Below are 23,994 nucleotides of genomic sequence, written 5' to 3' on the forward strand. Positions count from 1 at the left end.
TCATCAACGAATAGAAACCAGGAGTGGGGTTTCGATAAAGATGTTGACATTATTTGACTTTCTAATTTACCCATGAAGATATTAGCATATTAAGGAGTCATTTTCGTTCCAATAGCTGTACCATTGATTTGGAGGTATTGTTGTCGTCAAAAATAAAGTTGTTACACTTCAAAACTAAAGTGAGTAAATTTACTAGGCAGTCAGTTGGGGGTCCAAAATGTCTCATGAGTCCCAAGCTTCTCTACAAGCTTCTATACCGCCATCGTGTGGGATATTAGTATAGAGTTAAGTGACATCAAGGGAAACCAGAAGTGTTTCAGGAGGTAAAGAATTCATTGATTCCATTTTCTCGAATAATCATTGGTATCTATTAAATATGACGGTAGCTTTGGAATAAGATGTCATAGATGGTAATCGATTTTTTTTCGGTCGGGTGACTATTAGCAGAAACTATGAGCCGTCCATGAATATCTTTTTTGTGAATTTTAGGCAGAAGGTAATTTTTTTTGCTAATGAACAAGAAAACAAGGACGTGAAAAATCGTGTAGAAATCGTAATAGAGTTTTTTATATACACAATAAATTTCAAGACCATGTGGACAAGTCGGTTAATAGTATATAGGTAAATATGGCCGTGGCTTTCTGAAGATAAATAGCTGTTGATTCTTTTTGTTTTGTATTGTCAAATAGTAATTAAGGGAAGCAAGGTTATAGCGGTAATCAAAAGAATGTAATCCAGGGAAGAAAGACCAGACATGGAAGAGTAATTTCGGGAACCAAGGTTACAGCGGTAATCAAAAGAATGTAATCCAGGGAAAAAAGACCAGACACGGAAAACAGGCATACGCAACGAAAAATAAGAAGTTACTAAAATCATACATACAAAGTAACAAAAGCAAATAAGCACATCGGACGCCACTTAAAAACTTCAGTTTTCTTTTTAAAAGCTAGTGTAAATTCATAGCATGTGTTCTAATAAACCTTAAATTGTAAGGTAAGATTTACTGTAAACGTAATTATGTTCTCAGTTGCAATTTTCGCGGATTCTGGCCTGTAAACATATTCGCGGTGTCAACTTTTGCGGCTTCAAAAATGATTTGCGCTGAATAGTGTTAACTAATTTCTCGTTTTTCTGTACACCGCTGAAATAGGGAAATTAGTTAAACCCGAACGTTAATTCGTTTACTGTATTTATAGTGAAATCTATATAGACAAAAATCATCTCTTGTATTGACAACGAGTGAATTATTCAAAGTTAGCGTTTTGTTGAAACTTTGAAGAGTATTGTCGAATAGGTGGGGGTCAAGTTTAAAAATTGTTTTTCTTTGATCAGTATTACATTTTCTTTTCTTTTTAGCCCAAATCTTTTTTAATCAATAGCTTTCTTGTTCAAAGTAAGCTTGTTGATCCGCATGAATGACATATGTTAAAAACCTGACATACATGCAATATACATACATATATAGTTTCTTTTTCATAATTACAGATAACGTGTGGTGAGGTAACGCATTACGGTAACAACTTTTCCCAGATTGTACTGAAGGATCGGGAACATGGCTAAACGTCTTCTTGTTAGCTTTTTTTTAACAGTACTTACTGTTATTATAGAAATCTGTGCTGTTGTTCCTCTGGCTTCAAATAATTGGCTGTTTAATGGAGATTTCAAGTGTGGATTGATGAAATTTTGTAATTTCAGCGTGAGTTCTACAGAAACTTGTCAAAATCTAGAAGAAAAATTGCCTTCTGAAAAGGGTAAGAATTTAAGTTTCTTTAATACTTGGTTGATTTATCTTATATGCAAATAACTCATACATTTTATTGCTTATGAACCAAATTGTTAATTTCATGATCTGCAATTTTAATAACAAATTTACGGTTGCCAGACATGTTGCAGATTACATTGGAAAGTATTTGATTAAATTACATTTACTTTTACATTTTATGATTACAATTGCAATGGTTGACTGAAGTACGTTATCGTATCTATCCAGGTGGCCGGGCCCATGATTGCTTTCACGTATATATAAACAACGAGATATCATTTTAGAGGTGGGCATGCCTTTCCAAGCACTCAGGAACGTTGCAAAAGTTGGATCAACGCAATACGCAGCCATCTGCACCATGAACACTGATTTTGTCAACGTGTCATAGTTTTCCTGTCCTTTTTCGACTACCCCGTACTAGCCTTTTTATGAGAAATTTTAGTTTCTAGAAAAGCAGAGAACACTACTCGAGCACCTGGTCCATGCTCTCTGTTTTTAGTGGAGCCCGGGTTGCTCATTTAATTTTGTCACTTTGTATGTATAATTTTTAGTTACTTTATGTTCTTTGTTGTGTTTGTCTGTTTTCCATGCCTGGTCTTAGTCCCTGGATTACATTCTTTTAATTTCCGCTAGAATGTTGATTCCAATGATTACTCTTTGACCAAATAACGCTCAAATTTTGGTATGGACGCCCTTCGAAACTGCTATTGTTTATAAGGCCCATTTTTCCGAAAAGGACTACAAACGGGAGATTCTTCATAGTAAATGCAACTTATTCTTAGTCCAAATGTGCTTTCTCTTTTGTCGTCAGTTGTATTTAAAAAGGGGTGAATATTTTTTTTTCGAAAAGTTCAAAAGGGGATGTAAAAATGATCGCTTATTTTTAATAAAAGCGATATGAGTTGAAATGCAATAGTTCACTAACAGATTGAAACATGGTGTAAACAATACATGCGCAATATGACATCTACATATACAAAATACTGTACAAATTGTGTAGTACATAATATACTTATATAAAATGATGGGTTCAATATGTCTAGTGTACACAATACAAAATACCAATCACTAATGTAAATTACATTGGACAAAATATTGTTTATTATGATTATATGAGGTCAAAAGCCTGCATTGGAGGGGTTGCTTTCAACAGCTGTCCCATCAGTTTTCTCGTGGACCAAAACATAATCCATATCTTCAGCAAAAAGGATAAGAAAAGCCATTGACAGAGAGGACAAAGTTAAATGAAAAATTTGGAAAAAAAACTTAGAGTCGAGCATTGAAACACCTAAAAAAAAATGTATACAGCTGCTACCATAGATACAGTTGATAATTACAACCAAGTTGAACATGCAAAGACTACATCTTATGAAGATACTTTTTGCCGCGTTGTATGATGTGGATTTCTTTTTGAAAAAAAAAAACAGATATTTATGACTCTGAAGAAGTTAAGACGATAGCCACCAAACTACGAGCTATTACAAACATTGATTACACATGGATTATCTTCATGTCAAGACGTATCATCCGGGTCAGTGTGTCAAAAGTCAAAAGAATAGGCCCATAGCAGCGATTAGCTTTCGTAAAAGTAGACTGAATAGTGGAAAGAATCCTGGGGTAGTCTTTGAAATCAATTAAATAGTCATTTCTAGGGGCAATTAAAATTCGTCTACCCTATTATCTTTTTAACCTATCCAATTTTTCATTTAAGATTTATTTCATGTTCATTTTATCATCTATTTTAAGTTCATCGCCTATATATAGCCGACATATTGCTGCTTGGGCGTTAAACATCAACAATTAAGCAATCAATCATGTCAAAACAATGAAAAGAAGTTCTACCAAATATAGATGATATTAGCCGTTTAGATCTTTCTCAAGTTTCCATGTTTCACGTTTTGCTTGGTCTCTTGTTTTACTCTCAATTGGATAAATGTTTTCTTGAGTAATGTTTAAGAGTGAAAACCTTTCAAACAGATTATCGTTTGATGTTTTTAGTCATGAACTAGAGCCAGTGCCTGAGCTTGGTTCAAAAGTATGAAAAATTGGTAGTTCTAAATTGATAGTTCTAGGATCATAGTCATTTTTAGTGATTTCATTAGCAACTGGCATTTCTAGGTTGATTGATTTCAAAGAGCTCACATTATGAACATTTTTAAGCGTTTGTGTGCAAGTTTCTCCATATTTAAGAAGTTTTGTTTTGGTAACATGATGGCTCCATAAATGACGTACAAAATATGCTTACAATAAGCCTCTTCCAATCCGCACATTCACATTGCGCTTCACATATTACACCAGTTTTGTCCAGTTTCATGTCTGTCTCATAAGATTCACCTTTTTATATTCAGCATAACAGTTTGATGCCATATAAGTGCTTTCCCCATCTTTGGATAAGCGAAAACATCTAATGGTTCTCTCGTTTTATCAGTCACTAATGTTATTGTATGTTTCTAGGCCTGGAACGCTCATTCTAAACTCAGGCTCTAAATTCTCCTGAGAATGTCCAAAGTTCTGGTTTATGCCATTCTGTTCATAAAAGTACATTGTGAAAAGCCGACGTTCTCAGGTACTGTGCAAATAAGACAGAATATATAATGCATGTACATATACATACATTTGAAAAAAAAAATGACTCCGAAAGTTGACTCAAAACATTGATAATTAAAACGTTAACAATAGCAATACATGTATGATCGCTTTTAGCTGCTTCGACTTAGAATTAAAACGTTTTTTATAAACCTTACATAAAAATTGAAAGAGTAATCAAGGGAACCAAGGTTATCGCGGTAATCAAAAGAATGCAATCCAAGGACAAAGACCAGACATGAAAAACGGACATACACAACAAAGAACATAAAGTAACTTAAATCATACATACAAAGTAACAAAAGTGAATGAGCAACTCGGAGTCCACTAAAAACTGGGAGCATGGACCAGATGCACCGGTAGGGTAAGCGTCCTCTGCTTTTCTAGAAACACCCGCCAAGTTGTTCATAAAAAGTCAAGTCCGGGGTAGACAAACGAGGAAAGGAAAACTATGACCCGTTGATCAGTTTCCATGGTGCTGATGGATACACCATAACGATCCATGAGTTCATGATGATGACCATAAAACTTCTGTAGTGATGACTTCAATCTTGTAGCAACATAACCCTGTTCCAGAAATATTTTTGAAAGTGAAGTGTGTTGAACATTGAGTCAATAAATTCTAGCATATGAGATTTCTTGATGTAACGAACATATAAAAGTATTTATTTCACTGTCAATAGTAATATTGGACAATGAATAAAACAGACGTCTAAACTGCTAAACAAAGTAGCACTATCGGTATGTTTCTTACGAGACCATGACCGCATGCTGATTTAAGATCGGTCGAAAAAAGGCTACATGTTTATATTTTTGATATTATGTTGCTTTATAGGTTTACAGGTTTATATGATGAAATGTACAATATATCATTCCATTCTGTCTTTTCTTAAAAGACAATCCACATAAAAAATCCAATAGTTTCTATTGTATTTTAGTGTCATTTACATAGTTATCTCCCTTAATTTTGAATTCTACAGTACATTCTATATAATTTTTATCTTCTGTGAACAGGGATTATATGAAAAGCCGGATGTTAAAGTCTACTTACTATAATATTTTATACAAAATTTCAAAAATTTAAATATATAGCCTTTCCATCAACGTATCACATTTTGCATGATTCTTAGCTGGAGTATTACTTAATCATTCTACAGACCTCTAAATTAATTAATTTTTATTTCTTCCCGATAGTCTTGAATTCAATTTCATAAATTCCTCTTTTATTTCTGGTAACCACCAACTAGAATATATCAAAAGACACAGCGAAAGCATCATTTGTAATTAAGCGTGTATCTATTTGTAAACAAAACGACTTGGAACAGTGGTGCCACCTGGTTATTATCAGGAAGAGATAATTCCCTCCTTTTTGCCATGAACTTACTATTTTTGGAAATGTTGTATTTTAAATTACAAAACAACTTTCATCATGTAATCATGAGTACTTTGGATTACTTTTGACTACTGCATTCCTTTTCTCAAAGATAGTAACTAATACCACAAACTCAAACTTTATTAGTATACGCTCTTGAAATATGATCACTTTTAAGGTACATGATAAAGTCAGCATGTTTTCAAAACATATGTACATGTACAACATAACAATATTTGCAATGAATTTATCATCATCAGCTATTTTAAAAATGTCATTAAGAGTCATTATGACGAAATGTATTTAAAAAAATAATTAAAAAAACTATGAGGTATCTTTGGCATGGTCTTGTGACATAATGACAAACATTGAACTCAAACAATTTACAATTGATTGATTTCAAGATTCGACTTGATTAACAGTGTAAACATTTAACTATGTTTGTTTATGAAATCAACGATCAACAATCTTCAAGAGGATCAAACACCAGTTCACGGTAATGTACATATTAAATATGGAAGTTAGTGAACAAAAGACTAATTTCCTTTTATTAAAACCTTTCATAAGTCACATTTTGATGAAAATCTTTCCATTGAGATATGGATTATCAAACATTGTATTTTAATGGCTTTTTTCGCTGCTATTTTCAAAAATCACCTCGTCAAGATCTACAACGCCAATTAAATTAATTTCTTTATGAATATATCACAGGATATACTTCCCAGAGCTGATGTTTGGAATTTCATCTATCGAGAAATATGACCACTGATATTCTAATAGTCTGTAGGGGTCAAACAGCAGTCTTTAGCAATTATCCCTACAAATGTAAGGTAAAGCAAATTGCGACTTTTTAACTGATGTTCCAAATGGTGAGACTAAATGGCTTCAAGTGAGCGATTCTGGCTCTTAAGAACCTCTAGTTAGACCAATTTAAAAACGCGGGTATGTTATGGAGTTTTCTTGTACATCTGGTTGACGTCTGATCACACACACAATACATGACGTTTAAAGTTGGGAGATTTTTTTTCGGAATCAACCAAAATCTTTGTAAATAACACGTACGAATATTTTTAGTGTTAAATTAAGTCCTCAGTCCTTTGAATCTATGGAATTAACGGTTGAATAAACCCTCATCTTAAAAAAGAAACACAACATAACAAAACTGGCAGCATTTTTTTTAATCGATTTTGACGTCACAGAGAAGCTTGAAATGTCTGAGCACCTGTAGTAAACAAATGAGACATTATGCTTGCATTTACCGAGAAATGACACTTCAATCATCGATGAATTCTGAAGTCATATATGTTACCAGTTAGACAATTCTCCAAGTTTGGGTAAGTTGTACATTAAATTTGTTTTGGTAAAAGACGGTTGTAACTATGTGCGGGCCCGGCTTGGTGGGGGTTCATTCATCACTGATCTACTAACATACATCGAGCAACTGTCAACAATTGCTAAAAAATCTTCATGTGCCGACATGTGTATGAAATGATAAATATATTACAACCCGATCGCCAATTTGTAAATTGATACTAGTAAATGTCTGTTTATATAATATTCTTTAAATAGTGTTAATCAACTTGTAAAGTACTTCTTTTAAACATACTATCTAACCAGGGATGCAAATATAGTTTTCCTTTCAAAAATATCCAATGACATATGAAATTGATTACTTAATTCATTTTAACCCGTATGGCCGTACGTTGACTGACCAGTAATTTAATTGCATGACAGATACGCTAATTTGAATTTTACTGTCTACAGAGATATTTCCCAACTCCAGGCTTCAAACCCATACTAGACAGCAGGACAACCTTATATAATGGTTGATATGTCTATCATTTTGGTGACAGTATGGAATCTCAAGTTAGAATATTACCAAACTTCAACAGTTTTCAGCTGAAATTGACAAGAAGTTTGACTTTTTATTTGTGAATAAATATTCCATGGAACTTAGATGCAGGATTCAATTTTGATTTCAAGAACTGTTTGTAAAGTTAACAGAAGGAAGCATTTACTTGCCATAATTCATGTGTACAATTTATACATGCACATTGAAATTGGATGTATTAGTGAAAAACAGCAGTGATGTACAGATATATATAAAGCTAAATACAGATAATTATAAACCCCCTTCTAGTAACTTTTATAAATATGTATTCCTTGAATGATGATACTTCATTTGGTACTATAGTCTATGGTGAAGTGTATTTATGACTGTGTGTTTGGGGAAGTTTGTCAAAATCACAATCAAATTGCATTTTCAATGAGTATAACTATTTTATTTTGTATGGAGCGAAAGCACCACAATGTTGACTCTTCTTATTTTACAAATTGTTCATCAACTTCAAATATCTATGATGATACCTCTTGCTCCTTATAAAAAAATACTTAAGAGAGTTCAAATTGTACATGTACACTCATGCAATGTCTTAAACATATCACATTTACACAAAATGCCAAGCTGCTACATACTTCAGTTATCTAAAAAAAACTTACTGTATTCACTTATGCAGATTTCGAAGAATGTCAAGTCATAGCAAATGTTTTTAGGAAATTGTTGAATATGGAATATTTTCTAAGATAACATACAAAAGGGGGTAACTATATTTTGTTCAGCAGAAAAAGGAGACATCGGTTATCGATTATTCTGCAAGTTATATTATAAATAACTACAATATTCCATGACAGATGTTTTTATTTGTCAAAATATAAGAAACTCAAAGCGTAATCTGCTATCGCAACTAAATCGGTTATTCACAGGTATCCGTCACATGCCAACATGTCTGAGGTCGCCGTTGCGCTTGTTTCAATGTCGCCGCTAGGTGAAAAATTATATGGTTTAGAAAATGCAAAAGTGCTGTGGCATGCGCTATATCGATTTACTTGATTTATACCTCATTTTAAAGAGCATATTTTATTTCACCTGAAAGCTGCTACAGGAAGTTATCTATCGATAGCGTTTTGTTTTAATATTCGTTGAAATACAAGAAAACGCAAAAATATCTCATCACAAGCAAGTTTTTACATCCATGTAGATTTTTTACACTTCCCGTAGCATTTTTCGTAACATATACATATTTATTGACCTACTACTAAAATTTGGATGTACAATTTTGTCATCTTCCCACTGTACTTTTCACATTTATGTGGTCATACCAAGGCTTGATTAACCGATCACGTGACTCATTTTTATTGCATATTTTGACATTTTGTTGATTTTTTTTGTGTTTTATTTTATGAACTTGTATACTAAAGATATGAACATCGGCGAAATTTCACGTATTAAGATGAGTTTAAAAGTAGCTCGTTTTCGTAGATGAAAATATGACAATTTATGACATTTCTCCTTAACACACCCGCGAATGTTCTCGAATTATCTTGGCATTAGATGTTTCTTCATTAAAAACAAGGATTGGTTGGCGTTTAAGCATCGCCGTAATTTTGTCACACTAGACACTTTTTTTTTTAAATTTGATAATTTAAAAAAAGTTTGAATTAAGAATTTCGAATATATTTCTTATATATCTAGAAAACAAATAGTATAAATGCTTTGATTTTTTGGAAATGAATTTCATTAGCCAGCCGGGTTAACACAAAGTACGAACCAAGGTCAATGAGGACTCAATTTCATATTTTCTATATGCATGCTTTCCAACAAATTTGCAGACGAATATAAGTGTAACATGGGTATTTGTTTATTTAATCAACTATTATCAAGTATTGATTAATTTGCCTATTTCAAATTGGTCTTAATTGTCCGTGTCAAGAATTTATACCGAGCATTGCATTGCAAGGCTAACGATAGACGTTCAGTGAAATCGGAATAGGTATCAGTCAGGCCCACAGACATTGTCAGGAAAGTGAATTCAAAGTGAAATATTTAAATTCATTTTAAATTAAAATGTGCTATTTAAAAACCAAGAAAAATATTTATACAGCATTTTCATCTGGTACACTGAATTATGTTCTTCTAAATAGACAGCTGCTTTAACTATCTTATCTTGTCCCTTTCAGTTATCATCCCTTTTTCAATGACAAAAAAACGCAAGGAAAATGTATAAGCGCAATGCTGGGTTGTAGGCTTAGCCTAAGTCATATTATTGTATTATCCGCAAATAAAGTGTTGTTGGCATATTCAAATAGTAGCCATTTAATATATTTTCGTTCAATTTTTTTTTCAAGTAATGAAACAAGCTCTGGTTGTGATCATGAATTCCGTTAACTTAACTAACCTAACCAAATTCAAAAAAACTTATCTTAACCAGACACTTGTTTAAGTTTCAAATTTTTTTGCGCCTTGAGTAACCGAACATCAGTACAAATTGAAAAAAAGGCAAAACAGGGGTCCTATTTAGACAGGTTTCATCTTATAATTAAAACATGATCTTTAAGACTCTTAGAATGTAAACGAAAACGGAAAAGTTACATAAAAAAGCACGGGCAAGTTTGCGTTTACATCTTGTTTTTGTTTTGTAGATTCGATATGGATGTGCATAGGAATTTTGATAGTAGCTTGCATTGTAAACGGCATTTCCATATGCATCTTTGCATCGTTCGTCTGTTATCTAATGCGCTGCAAGGACACTACTGTTAGAAGTATCAGAATAGTATACGGTATTGTTTGTATCTTATACTTCCTCGGAGGTAAGATTTACTTTGATCAATAGTGTTAGGAAGACAGTTGAAAATAACGTGTCAATTACTAATTAGACATCCGAACGTTCGTTTCCTGGGACGAGAGCCGAAATAGACAAAAATATAGCTTTATTCAAGAGATAAATATGACGTTCTTGATGCTGTCACCAACTTTGGAAAATTTTTATAAAAACTGTGCCACCTTCATTTCCATCTAAAAATCTTCCTTTCTTATGACTTGATTCGCCGCTGGGCTGCGCTAAACATGCTCGATTAAAATCAAAATCTGCAGTGTCACAAAAAAAGAGAGAAACGATGCGTATTATATATATAACATATTTTTTCCTTATGTAATATTATGAATTGATTTATTTGTATTATATTTGGTAATGTTAGATATAACAAAACTGACAGTAAAAATAAGGGAATTAATTTTGAAGCTTCTCCGACTCTGAACACATTTGTACAACGTCATTTGTATATAATTCATCATTTGTGCATCGTCCTGAAAATGAAAACATGTGCACATCGTACATAACATGAAAAAATGTACATCGTATCTATCATGAAAAAATGCAAATCCAGCTTTATATGAAAACATGTGTACATCGTATCTTATATTAACACTTTTGTACATCGTATCTTATATTAACACTTTTGTACATCGTATTTAGCATGAACACATTTGTAAATGAAATAAAATATACATCTTTCATGAAATGAAAAAGAAGTCCAATTATACCTAATATGGTAACAAAACATTTGTATATTGTACAAAATTGGAGTCAGTTGTACATCATTCTAAAAATGAACAAATTAATTTTGTATTATAGCAAATATAAACACAATGTACATCGTACTTTAAAATGTAATCAAGGGAACCAAGATTCTAGCAGAAATAAAAATAATGTAATCCAGGGACAAAGACCAGATATGAAAAAAGGTTACACACAACAAAGAACATATAATAACCAAAATAATACGTACAAAGTAACAAAAGTAAATGAGCAGCCCAGACTCCTCTAAAAACTTGAAGCATGGTTCAGGTGCATCGGAAGGGTAAGCGTCCTCTGCTTTCTTAGAAACACTCACCAGAGTGACTCATAAATAGTCAAGTCAAGGGTAGACGAAAGATGAAAGGAAATCTATAACACGTTGAACAAATCGGTTCTCCAGATGCAGATGGATATACCGTATCGATCCACGAGTTCGTGAAGACGAACATAAAACTTCTGTAGTGATGATTTAATCTTGTAGCAACATAACCCTGTTCAGGATGCTTATTTATATGAAGTCTATCGTGGAATAAAGAGTATGCGTAGTTATGGGAAGCCCTGGTATAACGTATTGGCTGTGATATGAAAACTGCATACACAAGTGCTGAAGGATGTTGCCATAGATGAAAGGAAAGTCGACAACACGGAATGAAAAATATTGCGTTTGTCGTATCGTCAACAGATTTCCCTTGCCATTGATCTGTAGGTGAAGGTCAAGATATAAGGCTAACTTTACAGTGTAGTATATTTTATATCAAGTTCTTTGGGGTAGACGCAATGTATAACATCATCGAAACTATGATTGTTTAAGATAGAACTTCATCTATATAACGGAAATTGAGATCAACGATTCTGGCTAAACGACATTCCTTTCTTTGAATTATAGCAGTTATAAAGTCAGCCTTATGCGAATGGAAGAACAGATCAACGAATAGAGGAGCATAGTTTGTTCCAATTGGAATGCCGATCATTTGTTGAAAAATGGGTCCATCACACAGAACAAACATGCGTTCGATTTAAAATTCTTTCATTTTGAAAATATCTTCTTTAGTATATTTGACAGATGATTTGGAATCATTTTGTTTTAACAAATATGAAGAATCTCTACCAAGTACTACATATCTGTATAAAATGTGAATTCACTTGTGCACCTTACACCTTAACCTAATATAAAATCATTTGTACGTCGTACTTTATAAAATATTTTGTTTTCAATAGGTGCCCTTATAAGCATGTCAATAGGAATCTACACGAATAGTGTAGTACTACGTTTTCCGTCACAGGATAAGCATTACGGATGGGCCTTCTACATGGAATATTTCGATGTGGGACTGATTATTGTTGCTGCAATTGCTTCGGGTGGTTTAGGTACGTGACTTATAGGTCAAATGCTGACACACAAAAGTATTTACAAAATGGTTTGAAAATAGTACAAAAGAAAATATGTAATGTTAGAACACTTTTTCGGTCGAGATGTCAGTAATTGAATCGTTTATATACATATTGCTATTTACTGTACTTATTTGTGAACTTCTATATACATACGACGTTGATCTTCAAATACACTCAGGAAAAAAATTCTTCAACCCAAATATCGATAGACAAAGAAGAATCGATTTCAATTTTTTTTTTGCGTAAGAGTTTGATAAATTTGCATCACATTTTAAATGGACGTTTTAAGATAATACTTGACTTTGGTTTTATATAAAATTCAAATACATTTGAATTGATAATAATGAATTTTAAAAGTGTCTGGTTAGAACAGGTTTGGGTTATTCAGGGTTCAGTTTGGACAAGTCCTGTGTAGCTTAGAAATAAGTTCTTATGATAAGCATTAACATTAGAAATTCATTTAGTACATTATATATACTCGGTACACGTTATCATTCTATCTATAAATCAAAGGTAAAACAAATACATATTTAATGTTTTTATCCAATACATAACATTCATCGACGGCACAACCGTTAAATGTTTGTATTTAAAACTTTAATTTTTATTTCAGCAAATACAATAATGAATGAAAACAAGGTAGAACCAGAGAGTTCAGTAACGATCAACAAGAAAAAACTGACCTTATAAATATGAACAGATTTTGTTTTCAATACGATTGATTCTTAATAGGATAAATGATTTTAATACAGAATAACCAATATATAATAACAAGTGCGGGCGAAAGCACAAGTGGGCTCCAGGAATGCGACAATTAAATTGTCATGACTGCTGGAATTATCATATTTTAGTTATTCATGTTTATCAATGCATTATTATATTTATGATATGGGTTTTCAAAATAATATATTGTTATTGTCAATATTAAATTTGCTTTTTTGGAAACGGTGGATTGATATTCGCGTTGTGACGTTTTGGCGGGAGATAGTCCAAAAGTGAAATTTCTGAATTTATTTTAAATAAAAATTATCTAAAACTTTTACAAAGAACATTTGATAAATAACTGCTTATTTGTTTTTAAAACTGTGATGCTTTTTTCAACTGCAATCAATTCAACATCCCAGCGTAGATGTCAAAAGATTGGAGTAGTACAGCTGAGGCAGAAAGACATTTAAAATTAATGAAAATACATATGATCGTCATAAATGATTGATAGCAATAAATTCTGTATGCATTTAAAGCCTGAATTTAATAGTTGTGTCTCTTTCTCTCTCATTATAACTATTTGCAAAACTACATGCGTAACAGTGGTTCAGGTCAAGCAATGGCGTGTCGGGCAGTGTTCGGTTGCACATTTCATTTTCATTCCTTGATTGTATATTTAGTTTTAGTTAATTTATCCTTTATTTTGCTCATGCCTTTATTAGATTTCAGTTGATATTTGCCTTTTCATTAATGCAAAGAGTTTAACTATTTATGTTCCAAAAATTTGAAAATTGTAAAATGCATATATAAAATGATTATTTTTTTTAAATTTTGAATTCTTGATACTAAATAAAATGTGTATGGGTCATCAGGCTTTATACAATAGATTTCCCATATATATAAAACTAGATGCCCTCAAAACTAGTCTTTACAGCTTTCTAAAGCTGGACTCTTGGTCTTATCGTACTTTTGCCACTAGAACCATTTAATCAATACAGAGCATCTTAGTTATCCACTCGGTTTTCATATTATCAAAAATAATCTCTAATACTATAGTCCTTTTTGACTCTTCAAAGTCAATAAAACCAACATTAAGCTAAACCAACTGTATTTCAAATATTTGCAATTCTACAATTTGACTCCTATGGTGTTTCTTTTAATAACAGCGACTACGTTTTTCGTAAGATCATGAATCCCCAAGCACAGATTGTTAAACATGTTCTACATAGCATTTAAGCAAAGTTTTGTTTCAATCCAGCCAGAAGTTTCAGAGAAGATTTTGAAAGTTGGAAATGTAAAATTTGGGGAAAAAATCCATTTCACTACCAACAACCCATTCATTCGTCAACAGATCTTCCTGAAAATTTCAACATAGGCCAATTCTATCATGCTGATCAATTCTACTTCCTATCAAATTTAAACTACAACCAACTGTTTGTGAGTTATTTTCATACTTCTTAGATTTGACTCCTATGGTCTATTTTTAGTACCAGCGGCCATGTTTTTGGCAAAATCAAAAATATCTACACAAGGATTGTTAAAAATACCCTTAGAAACATTCACGCAAAGTTTGGTTACAATCTTTCCACTAGTTTCAGATGAGAAGATGTTGGAAAACGTTTACGGACGATGATGAGACAACGACGGACGACGGACACTTAGTGATGGCAATAGCTCAAATGGCCTTTCGACAAGGTGAACTAAAAAGGAAAGTTCATTGTAATATCGTCATAATAGTTACACGTCGTTTAACAAAAGCTGCTAAAACTTGTAAATACTGTTACTTTTTTCGGATATATCTACATATTTTTTATTTCCACATAAAACAAGTGAAATAATTTGGTACTTCGATTCCAGATCTAGTGTGCTTTGACATGAGCTACTATTTTGTAATGACCGTTACGGATATCACGTTTTCTCCAGCGTTGTTGCTCTGATTGACTGTCTTAAAATGACCATTTTATTTGTATTACAACTTTCATCAAATCAAGTGATAAGGAATTGTAATTTAAAAAGAAATACATAAATGCGTATACTTTAGTTTTTCGATGACATTTATTAAGATCGTCATATCATTATTTGAAATGAAAATATCTTACTTAACAGTTACACCAACAGATCATGAGTACTTTGGATTACAATCCAGGATGGGAAAGTCGAAGACCAGTGTATGACAACGGAATGCACGATAAGATCATATCACCCTCCTCATCTGATTATTATATCATTTAAAGAAAGACAGCAACGAAATAGGGGTAACAGCGGTTGTCCATGCCGCTGACAGGTAGTCAAAAGCATGAAGACGCTCACACTACCGGTGCACCTAGTCCATACTCCAAGTTTTTAGTGGAGTTTGATTTTGTTTGTTTTCCCTGCCTGATCTTTATCCTTGGAAAATATTCTTATGATTTTCGCTTGAATCTTTGTTTCCATGATTACTCTTTTAGTGTTTTTAAGTTGTGTAGATGACAAAAGTCTTAATAAGATTAATACGAACTGCATTTCGAAGAAAAATTTTCAGTTTTGAGTTTTAAAGAAACTTATTCGAGTAAAATAATACATTACTCTTCCTTACTTTTTATCTACATAGAGATCTACAAAATCTCAGAGTTTAAACAGCAACACAAACAATAACCACTCATTTCGGAATACTCGGCGGGTGTTTCTAGAAAAGCAGAGGACGCTTACCTTACCGATGCATCTGGTCCATGCTCCCAGTTTTTACATTTACTTTTGTAACTTTGTATGTATGATTTTAGTTACTTTATGTTCTTTGTTGTGTATGTCTGTTTTCCATGTCTGGTCTTTGTCCCTGGATTGCATTCTTTTGATTACCGCCATAACCTTGGTTCCCTTGATTACTCTTTTAAATAAGTTTTCATGAATTAATGAATTAACTTCCTCAAGTATTCTGTATTATTTGTAAATGTTTGTTATAGAAACAGATGACTTAGAAGCGGGTAAACACAAGCACTTACTGTAGGCTTAATAAACAAACAAAAATTCATGTTTTAAGATTTTTAAAAAAAAAGAAAACAGATTGTGATTATGAAATCTACAATTGCCCATTTGATAAAGAATTCAATGGTAACAAACCTGGCCGTGTTTTATATTTTTTTCATTCTGAATTTGAGATGCAAGAAAAAGTGAGTTGAGAGGCTCTAAAAAAGCTGTTGGATAAAGCACCTGTGTAGTTTCCCCTGAATCAGCTGCAGCTTATTAGCGTTTGAAACTGTTTTACTGTAAATACTTTCCACAATACTTGATGCATAAGACAAATGATTAATAAAGTCGTACTTAGCAATTACTTTGTCGTTTAATCTTTCTACCTGGTTCTTATGGCAATGCTTCACTTATATCAACATAATGCACATCTTGGGAAAGATTCTATCATCTGACCCATGAACTATCTTTAGAGAGGTCATCTAAACATGGAGCTGAATGGGTTTTCCTGCAAGGCTTACCCCAATCGTACAGGGAAATGATATTGTACAGCACCGAATATCGCTTACACGGTATGCATTATCTGTATGAACCACATACCGAAGTTGAAATAATTCCATCCATCAAAATATGAGATATTTGTGACAATTTGTTTCTTTTCCATCCCATTAAATGAGATTTGGAAAGGTCCAACGAAACAGAAAGTTGATACCGGAAAGCATCCTAAATCGCTTAAAACATATAAAAATGTATGCACCAAATTTTAAATCAATCCGTTCATTAGGAGCCAAGATAATTGCTTATTCGCAGGAATGTACGAACAGTCATTCCAATAAATCACCAACTCGTTGAGTTGGTATACTTAAATCGTGGTTGTTATATACATATAATAAATACAGGCAAAAAGTTACCCCTTGATAAATATTTAAAGTCTATAATTTATTGCACGACTCTTTGTTTGTTCGAAAGCCGTTTTACACAATTTCCAGGTCATTCCGGATTTTTTTTAAATTGTTAACAGGAGCACTAAAATGCAGTCCTCGTTTTAGTTATGAAAATATTTGACTTAAGATTTGGAGTAAATGATAAACAGATTATTACATAATTTTTTTATCACAGTATATGCTTAATGAGCCCCCATTCGTATATGTCATCATTTTTAGAGCCCGTTGGCGTTCTGGCAAATAATATGATCTCTAGCTGAAAAAAAAAAAACAAATGATATTGAAATACTGTGTAATAATCTTTGATTATCACATATTGGGAAGTGATCTATGCGTTTTTTTTTCTCATCTTAAGTAACGCCGAATATAATACGCCAAACGATATCCGTCTCGCACTGATAACTGGTTATGTTTGCCACTGGTCCGCGGCAACGTCATATATATCAACACGTCGTTAATAGTAACGTCATCGGTAGAGTAAGTAACGCTCTGGTTAAAAATTAAATAAGGTGATAAAAATTCAAGTTTGACTTAAAATTGTATTCCTTAGTTTTTGAAATGACTTGAATATTAATAAAAAAAGAATATGACATTATAATGTTCCATATTGTCTATTGCTTCAACTCTTGGACTATATTGGCTTGATATTAAAGTATTATGTTGATACACGGTCCGATATGGAAAATACAATGTAGTTATCTATTTTAAAATGCAAATTGGCAATGGAATGAATAATCTTAATCCAAGAATGTCAACGAACGGCATAGAATGCATTGATCAAAGGTGAAAGTATTGACAAAACTGTTAAACGTTTATTGGTTTTCAAGATAACATACTTTTTATGTGTTGATATATTAATCCTACATCAATTAAACTACATATATACAAAGGAATAGTGATTAAGTATACCAAGGAGGATAATTGATTACCGTCATAAAATGAAATAAAAAAATTGTGCACACATTTCGACTTTAATCATTTCAAGACGGTTTCCCTTACAATATTTATCCATTTTGCCAATTTCTTAGACTTCCCAATTAAGTTGGAAACAGGAAAACAAATATATAAACAAAACTAGACAGGTGGTTCAAAAAATTTATTCACAAAATAAATTTGATATTGAAAAATAGCGTGCATTTGTAAAAATCGGACTGTGATTATGATTTCCGACAAAACATTTGGTCGTCAATCTACGGAGAGTTAGCACAATGAGCTATAACAATGAAGTAGACATTTTTCAGTTTTTTTGGTAAATAAGATGTTTTTTTTTTATACCAGAGAATGAAATTCACACATTTTAAATTTTTTGCCGATAAATAACCTACAACATTACCTTGTCATTGTTCGAGAGTAATCAAGGGCACTAAGATTCTAGCGGAAATCCAAATATTATCCAGAAAACAGACATACACACCAAAGAACATAAAATAGCCAAAATAATACACCTACAAAACAACAAACATTAGTAAGCAACTTGGACTCCACTAAAAAACTGGGAGCATGGTCCAGGTGTACCGGGGGTGTAAGCGAACACATATAGAATGAAATAAGTTTTGAACATAAAATCATCTCTATGTAAGACGAATGATTTATGTTTGTTTGTGTTTGGGAAGAGTGTTTAGATGAATTAAAGTATTGTCAAAAACGTGTGAAAAAAATATTAAATTCGTTTTCCTTTGACTAATTTGACTCTTATTTTTCTCTTTCTCCAAACATAGAGATGAAAGCAAGAGCTGGTATCTTTGTTTTTCAGAAATTGTTTGATTTATAACCTTACACAATCTTAAAAGAAGATGTATTTCTATTAAATAGTTTAAGGTCACCTAGAACATGATACTTTTTACTATATTTTTTTCTGCTGATGCTTACAAATTACGTGGATTATAAATATGACAATAATGTTCCTTCGTATTCATTTTAGAAACAGTGTCCTAAATAAACAAACAATGACACAATGTAGTTAATGGTAATGTTGTGCATTACGGTAACAAAATTTCTCATGGCGCCAATTGTACTTAAAGATCGTGAACATAGTTAAAAGAAATCTTGTTAGTTTTGTCCTAACAGAACTTACTAGTCCTATAAAAATCTGTACTGTTGACCACTGGCTTCAAATAATTGGTTGCTTAACGATGATTTTAAATGTTGACTAATGAAATATTGCAATTTTAGTGTGAATTCTACAGAAATCTGTCAGATCCTAGAGGAAGAACTGCCTTATGAAAAAAGGTAATAGTTTAATTTTCTAAATAATTGGTTGTTTTTTTCATAAGTAATGCTTACAAAAAAAACTTAAATAAATTAGGATATGAAAAAAAATAGTAAAAATATCAGTGCTGCGTTCTTCATAATAATTTAAAGCAAATAATTAACCTAAAATACTGTAGGAGCACAATTTTCGAATATAATGTACGAAAAAAATCGGTACAAATATATTTAGATTATTTTGTATGGGATTTTTATTTTTCTGTACTTTAAAACAAAACCCCAGGTGTGGTGCCGTGCATGCACCATGTTGATTCTGTCCCGTTAAAATTGTAAAAAGGTCAAATTCAAACTAAAAATTTCGAGTTTATGAAATGTCTCCAAAATTGAAGTATTTCAAAGTTTAAAGACTGAATCCTTATATTGTGTTATATTATATTGTGTGATGAGAAATTTAATATTTAGCAAAAAACAACAACAACAACAACAGCAATTCGGTTAGCATTCAAGTAGTTAAGATAAGTTCAAAATAGATTAATTTGAAACTTAAGGAGGTAGACCTAGGGTAAGGGACATAACTCCAGAAATCAGAAATGTTTGATCATATTCAATTTCACCAAAACTTATCAAGGTTTTATTTGAAACAAAATCCAATCAATCAAAGTTAATTTGGTGCTTATATGAAATTGATGTAAAATGCTGAATACAAACGTTCAATTGATTTTTAAGAGTTATGTCCCTTATCCTAGGTCTACTTCCTTCATTTCATACTTGCCCTGAACATATTTTAAAGTCTGAAAGGTTCTTTTTTAAAAAAGTTTTACTGTAAAATCAGGACATTATTTTACAGACTCTTAGAATGCTTGCGCTTGAGATAAAAATGCAAGGAAATGTTCGTGTATGCATTTTGTCGCCTGAAATAGGTTTTGTTCACTTGTTGTAATTGCAGTTTACATGATAAGTTTTGTTTTCCAGATTCGATCAGGATTTCTAGAGGCATACTTACAGTTGTCTGTATTGTAAACGGGATTTATGTGTGTATCTTTGAATCATGCATGTTATATTACACGTGCTGTGGGAAGACTTCTCTTAGAAAACGCAGAATACAATGTAACATTGCTTATACTTCTTCGTCGGTAAGTGTACCATTACTTTTTTCAATATTGTTCGACCAAATTATTTTTCTTCAAAATAATGTGTGTATTTTCGACCAGACATCGAAACGTTTGTCTTTTAGGGCGAATTCCGAGTCCCATGTATGCAGAAATATAGTTCAATTAACAAGGAAAATTTGTCTGATAAAAAAAAAATTGGCAGTGCCGTCAAGAAAAAGGAAAGCAAAGCCTACAACTGAACAGATCAAAATGTTTTTCATGCAAGTTTAATTGACTTTCATTCAAATTATACTATATCATAAAACAATTGATATACTACATATAGAAACTGATAGTTACAACCTCTCCGACTCAGAAGAAATACATTTGTACATTGTATTTTGTACATCGTACGTAATAAAATACAAATAATGATTTTTTTAACAGGCGTTCTGTTTTGCATGACAATAGGGATAAACACGAATAGCGTAGCAATACGTTTTCCATCAGAAGATAGGCACTACGAATGGGTCTTACACATGCAATATTTAAAGATTAATCAAGGGAACCAAGGTTATAGCGGTAATCAAAAGAATGTAATCCAGGGACAAAGACCAGACACGGAAAAACAGATATACACAACAAAGAACATAAAGTAACCAAAATCATACACACAAAGTAACAAAAGTAAATGAGCAACTCGGACTCCACTAAAAACTTCGAGCATAGACCAGGTGCACCGGTAGGGTAAGCGTCCTCTGCTTTTCTAGAAACACCCACCGAGTTGCTCATAAAAAGTCAAGTCCGGGGTAGACAAACGAGGAATGGAAATCTATGACCTGTTGAATAAATCAGTTTTCATGGTGCTGATGGATACACCATAGCGATCCACGAATTCATGATGACGACCATAAAACTTCTGTAGTGATGACTTCAATCTTGTAGCAACATAACCCTGTTCCAGAGGCCTATTTGTTAGAGTTCTACCGCGATACAAAAAGTCTGCGTAGTTTCGGCAATCTCTGGCATAACGTATGGGTTGTGATATGAATACTCCATACTCAGGAGCCGAAGGGATGTTGCCACTGATGAAAGGAAAGTTGACAATTCTGAATGAAAAGTCATCACGTTTGTCGTAAAGTTTGGTCAATAGTTTTACTTTACAATCGATATCTAAGTGTAGGTCAAGATATGAGGCTGACTTCACAGTGTCTGTGGTATCCTTTATCTCAAGTTCTTTTGGGTAGATGCGATGTATCAAATCCCCGAAATTAGGATTGTTTAAAGATAATCCGTCATCTATTAGCGGAAACTGAGATTGAAGGATCTAAACATAGGGCTGCTTTTTGTTGGACATTGGCTTCAGTAAAATTGGACCCTGTTTAAACCGGATCCATTTTGGACAATTCTTTATAATAAGTTCAAGCGTTTGGTTTATCAAGGTTCAAAATACAATCAAATGTATTTTCACGAACTTAAAAATTGTCTGGTTTGCACATGTTTTAGAATTAATCAGGGTTCGGTTGAGACAAATGCAGTTTATTTTACATGATACATATTTTGAAGAGCATTAACCATAAGAAAATCATTGAGTAGTAACCTGGACACGGTATCGCTCTTTTGATAATTCAAAGAAATACATATTTTATTTGGCTTTATCTAATATGCAAATTTCATCAATGGGAATGATTAAATGTTTGTTTTTAAAGTTTATGTACCGTGATTTTATTTCAGCATATACGATATTAAATGATGAAAACAGGATAAAACCAGAAAGACCAGTGACGCTCAAAAGGAGGAAGTGACCTGATATATATGAAAAGACATTTTCCAATACGATTTATTTTTGACAATATTAATGATTTGAAATGGGCTATAACCAAGGCTTGAACATGAGTGGCGACGAAAGCACATATTTCATCATGAGTATATTCCACCTGTGCATGAATTAAATCGTTCTGGACACGATATGTTATATTTTGGTTATTCACGTTTACTATTTGATAAGTATTTGTATTATATAGATTGTCTCCATGATTTATTGCTTTTGTCAATATTACTTTTGAATTTCGTTATTGGGGGGTTGATATTACTATTCGTGTTGTGACATGTTGGTAGGAGAAAGTCCGAGAAGAAAATGACTTGTATTTCCCAATGCAAATTATCAAAACGTTTTACAAAGGAATATTCGGTATGTCACTGCTTTCTATATAATAAGTTTCATTTGTTTACATACAAAATTTAGAACTGTGATGTTTTTTTTCTACTTGGCACTAATTTTTATCTATCCATCCAGCATCAAAGCATCGATGTCAAAAAGACAATTAAAATTAATGAAAATACGTATGATGTATATTTTAATCATCGATTTAACAGTTGTGCCTTTTCCTCCTTAATTTATTATGAGTTTCAAAGAGCATTTATTAACAGAGGTTCAAGTCAAATAATGATAATCTGAGCAATGCTCATTTGCGTAGTTGTTTATATTGTGTATATCCTTTGATTGTACATTTAGTTTTAGTAAGTACATGGTGTCTAACCGGTCCTTACCCATGTTTGCGGTTTGTACTCCAGACTGATTAAGACTAAAATCATGGAGACTTCATATTTTCATTGTTTTACTTTACTGTAGTAGGGTTGGGTAACTAGGCCAAACAAAAATCAACTGCTCACTACATGCATAACTACACTTATTTGTGCGAGCACTTTCCGTCAACTTCGGACATACAGGAAAGAAAAACACCCTGTAATATAATAATGACAATAAGCTACATATATATATAAATGTACACCATAATAAATAATAACACATAAAAGTACTCACACCTTAAAGCACATAGCAGAGTTCGGTTAGAACAACCGGGCACTGCATTTAAAAAGAAAATAACCATTTGCGTCTTGTAAGTAGTGCATGTATCTACATTGCAAAATGAATATAATACGTTTTCCTAACTTTACACTGATTCTCTAAAATACAGATAAACTACTAAATCAATTATGCACTGTTCCAGAATTCATATTATACGAATTGCTTATATAACTACGCAGTTCAAAATATAGAAAATATGAAACACAATCATTCTGTTAAAATAACTTGGCAATGAAAGTATACCTTGTAAGTTTTTACAAAGGCTTTTTGTACGTCTGGAATAAAAAGGTATCAAACCGTCATACCTACAGTACAATATACGAATCATAAATACCTTTATCAGAAATAGTGCTGCAATAAAACAAAACTCATCATATTTATAAATGAATACAGTTTTGATATTCAGCACTTCACCAATGAAAAATGTACATTCGCACATATTTTAGTGAATCAGGATTTAGATATTTTAACTTTTAAACCACAATTGGTTTTCTTTAAAATAAATTGCGTTCAAAAATCTTTTTATTAACTAGCGCTCGTCAGTTACTACAATCGCACATCTGCCACTCATTCCTATACTTACGCTGAATTTTAGAGCTAGACAATTAAAATAATTAGTAAAGAGAATGAAAAACTAACCTAGGAATACATATTGAATGAGTATGCAAAATTCTACAATTCTCCCTGTAACATTAGCACATTTGATCA

The 23,994-nt window shown here is 32.4% G+C and overlaps 1 protein-coding gene, 1 long non-coding RNA gene and 1 pseudogene across 3 annotated transcripts; all 3 read left to right on the forward strand.

The window, feature by feature from the left end:
• The first annotated feature begins 1,468 nt into the window (after nt 1–1,468).
• Nucleotides 1,469–13,773, forward strand: LOC148617249 (uncharacterized). Of its 2 annotated transcripts, XM_088584782.1 has the most exons (4): nt 1,472–1,751; nt 10,200–10,367; nt 12,353–12,502; nt 13,140–13,773. In XM_088584782.1, the coding sequence occupies exons 1-4, from the start codon at nt 1,553–1,555 to the stop codon at nt 13,214–13,216; spliced, it is 594 nt and encodes a 197-aa protein (XP_088440908.1). In that variant the 5' UTR covers nt 1,472–1,552; the 3' UTR covers nt 13,217–13,773. The 2 variants fall into 2 exon arrangements, with proteins under 2 accessions (XP_088440909.1, XP_088440908.1); XM_088584783.1 differs by lacking the exon at nt 10,200–10,367 and having other exon boundaries at nt 1,469–1,751.
• LOC148617250 (uncharacterized) lies at nt 2,445–3,010 on the forward strand (annotated as a pseudogene).
• A 5,053-nt stretch (nt 13,774–18,826) lies between the features above and the next one.
• Nucleotides 18,827–22,683, forward strand: LOC148617251 (uncharacterized). Its single transcript, XR_015921923.1, has 3 exons — nt 18,827–19,347; nt 20,299–20,459; nt 22,152–22,683. It is a non-coding gene; the product is annotated as an uncharacterized LOC148617251 (long non-coding RNA).
• The last annotated feature ends 1,311 nt before the right edge of the window (nt 22,684–23,994 follow it).

The sequence above is a fragment of the Perna viridis genome, chromosome 5 (genome assembly GCF_037379345.1).
Source record: "Perna viridis isolate PV_CMFRI_1.1 ecotype Kerala chromosome 5, ASM3737934v1, whole genome shotgun sequence".
NCBI classification, from domain to species: domain Eukaryota; kingdom Metazoa; phylum Mollusca; class Bivalvia; order Mytilida; family Mytilidae; genus Perna; species Perna viridis.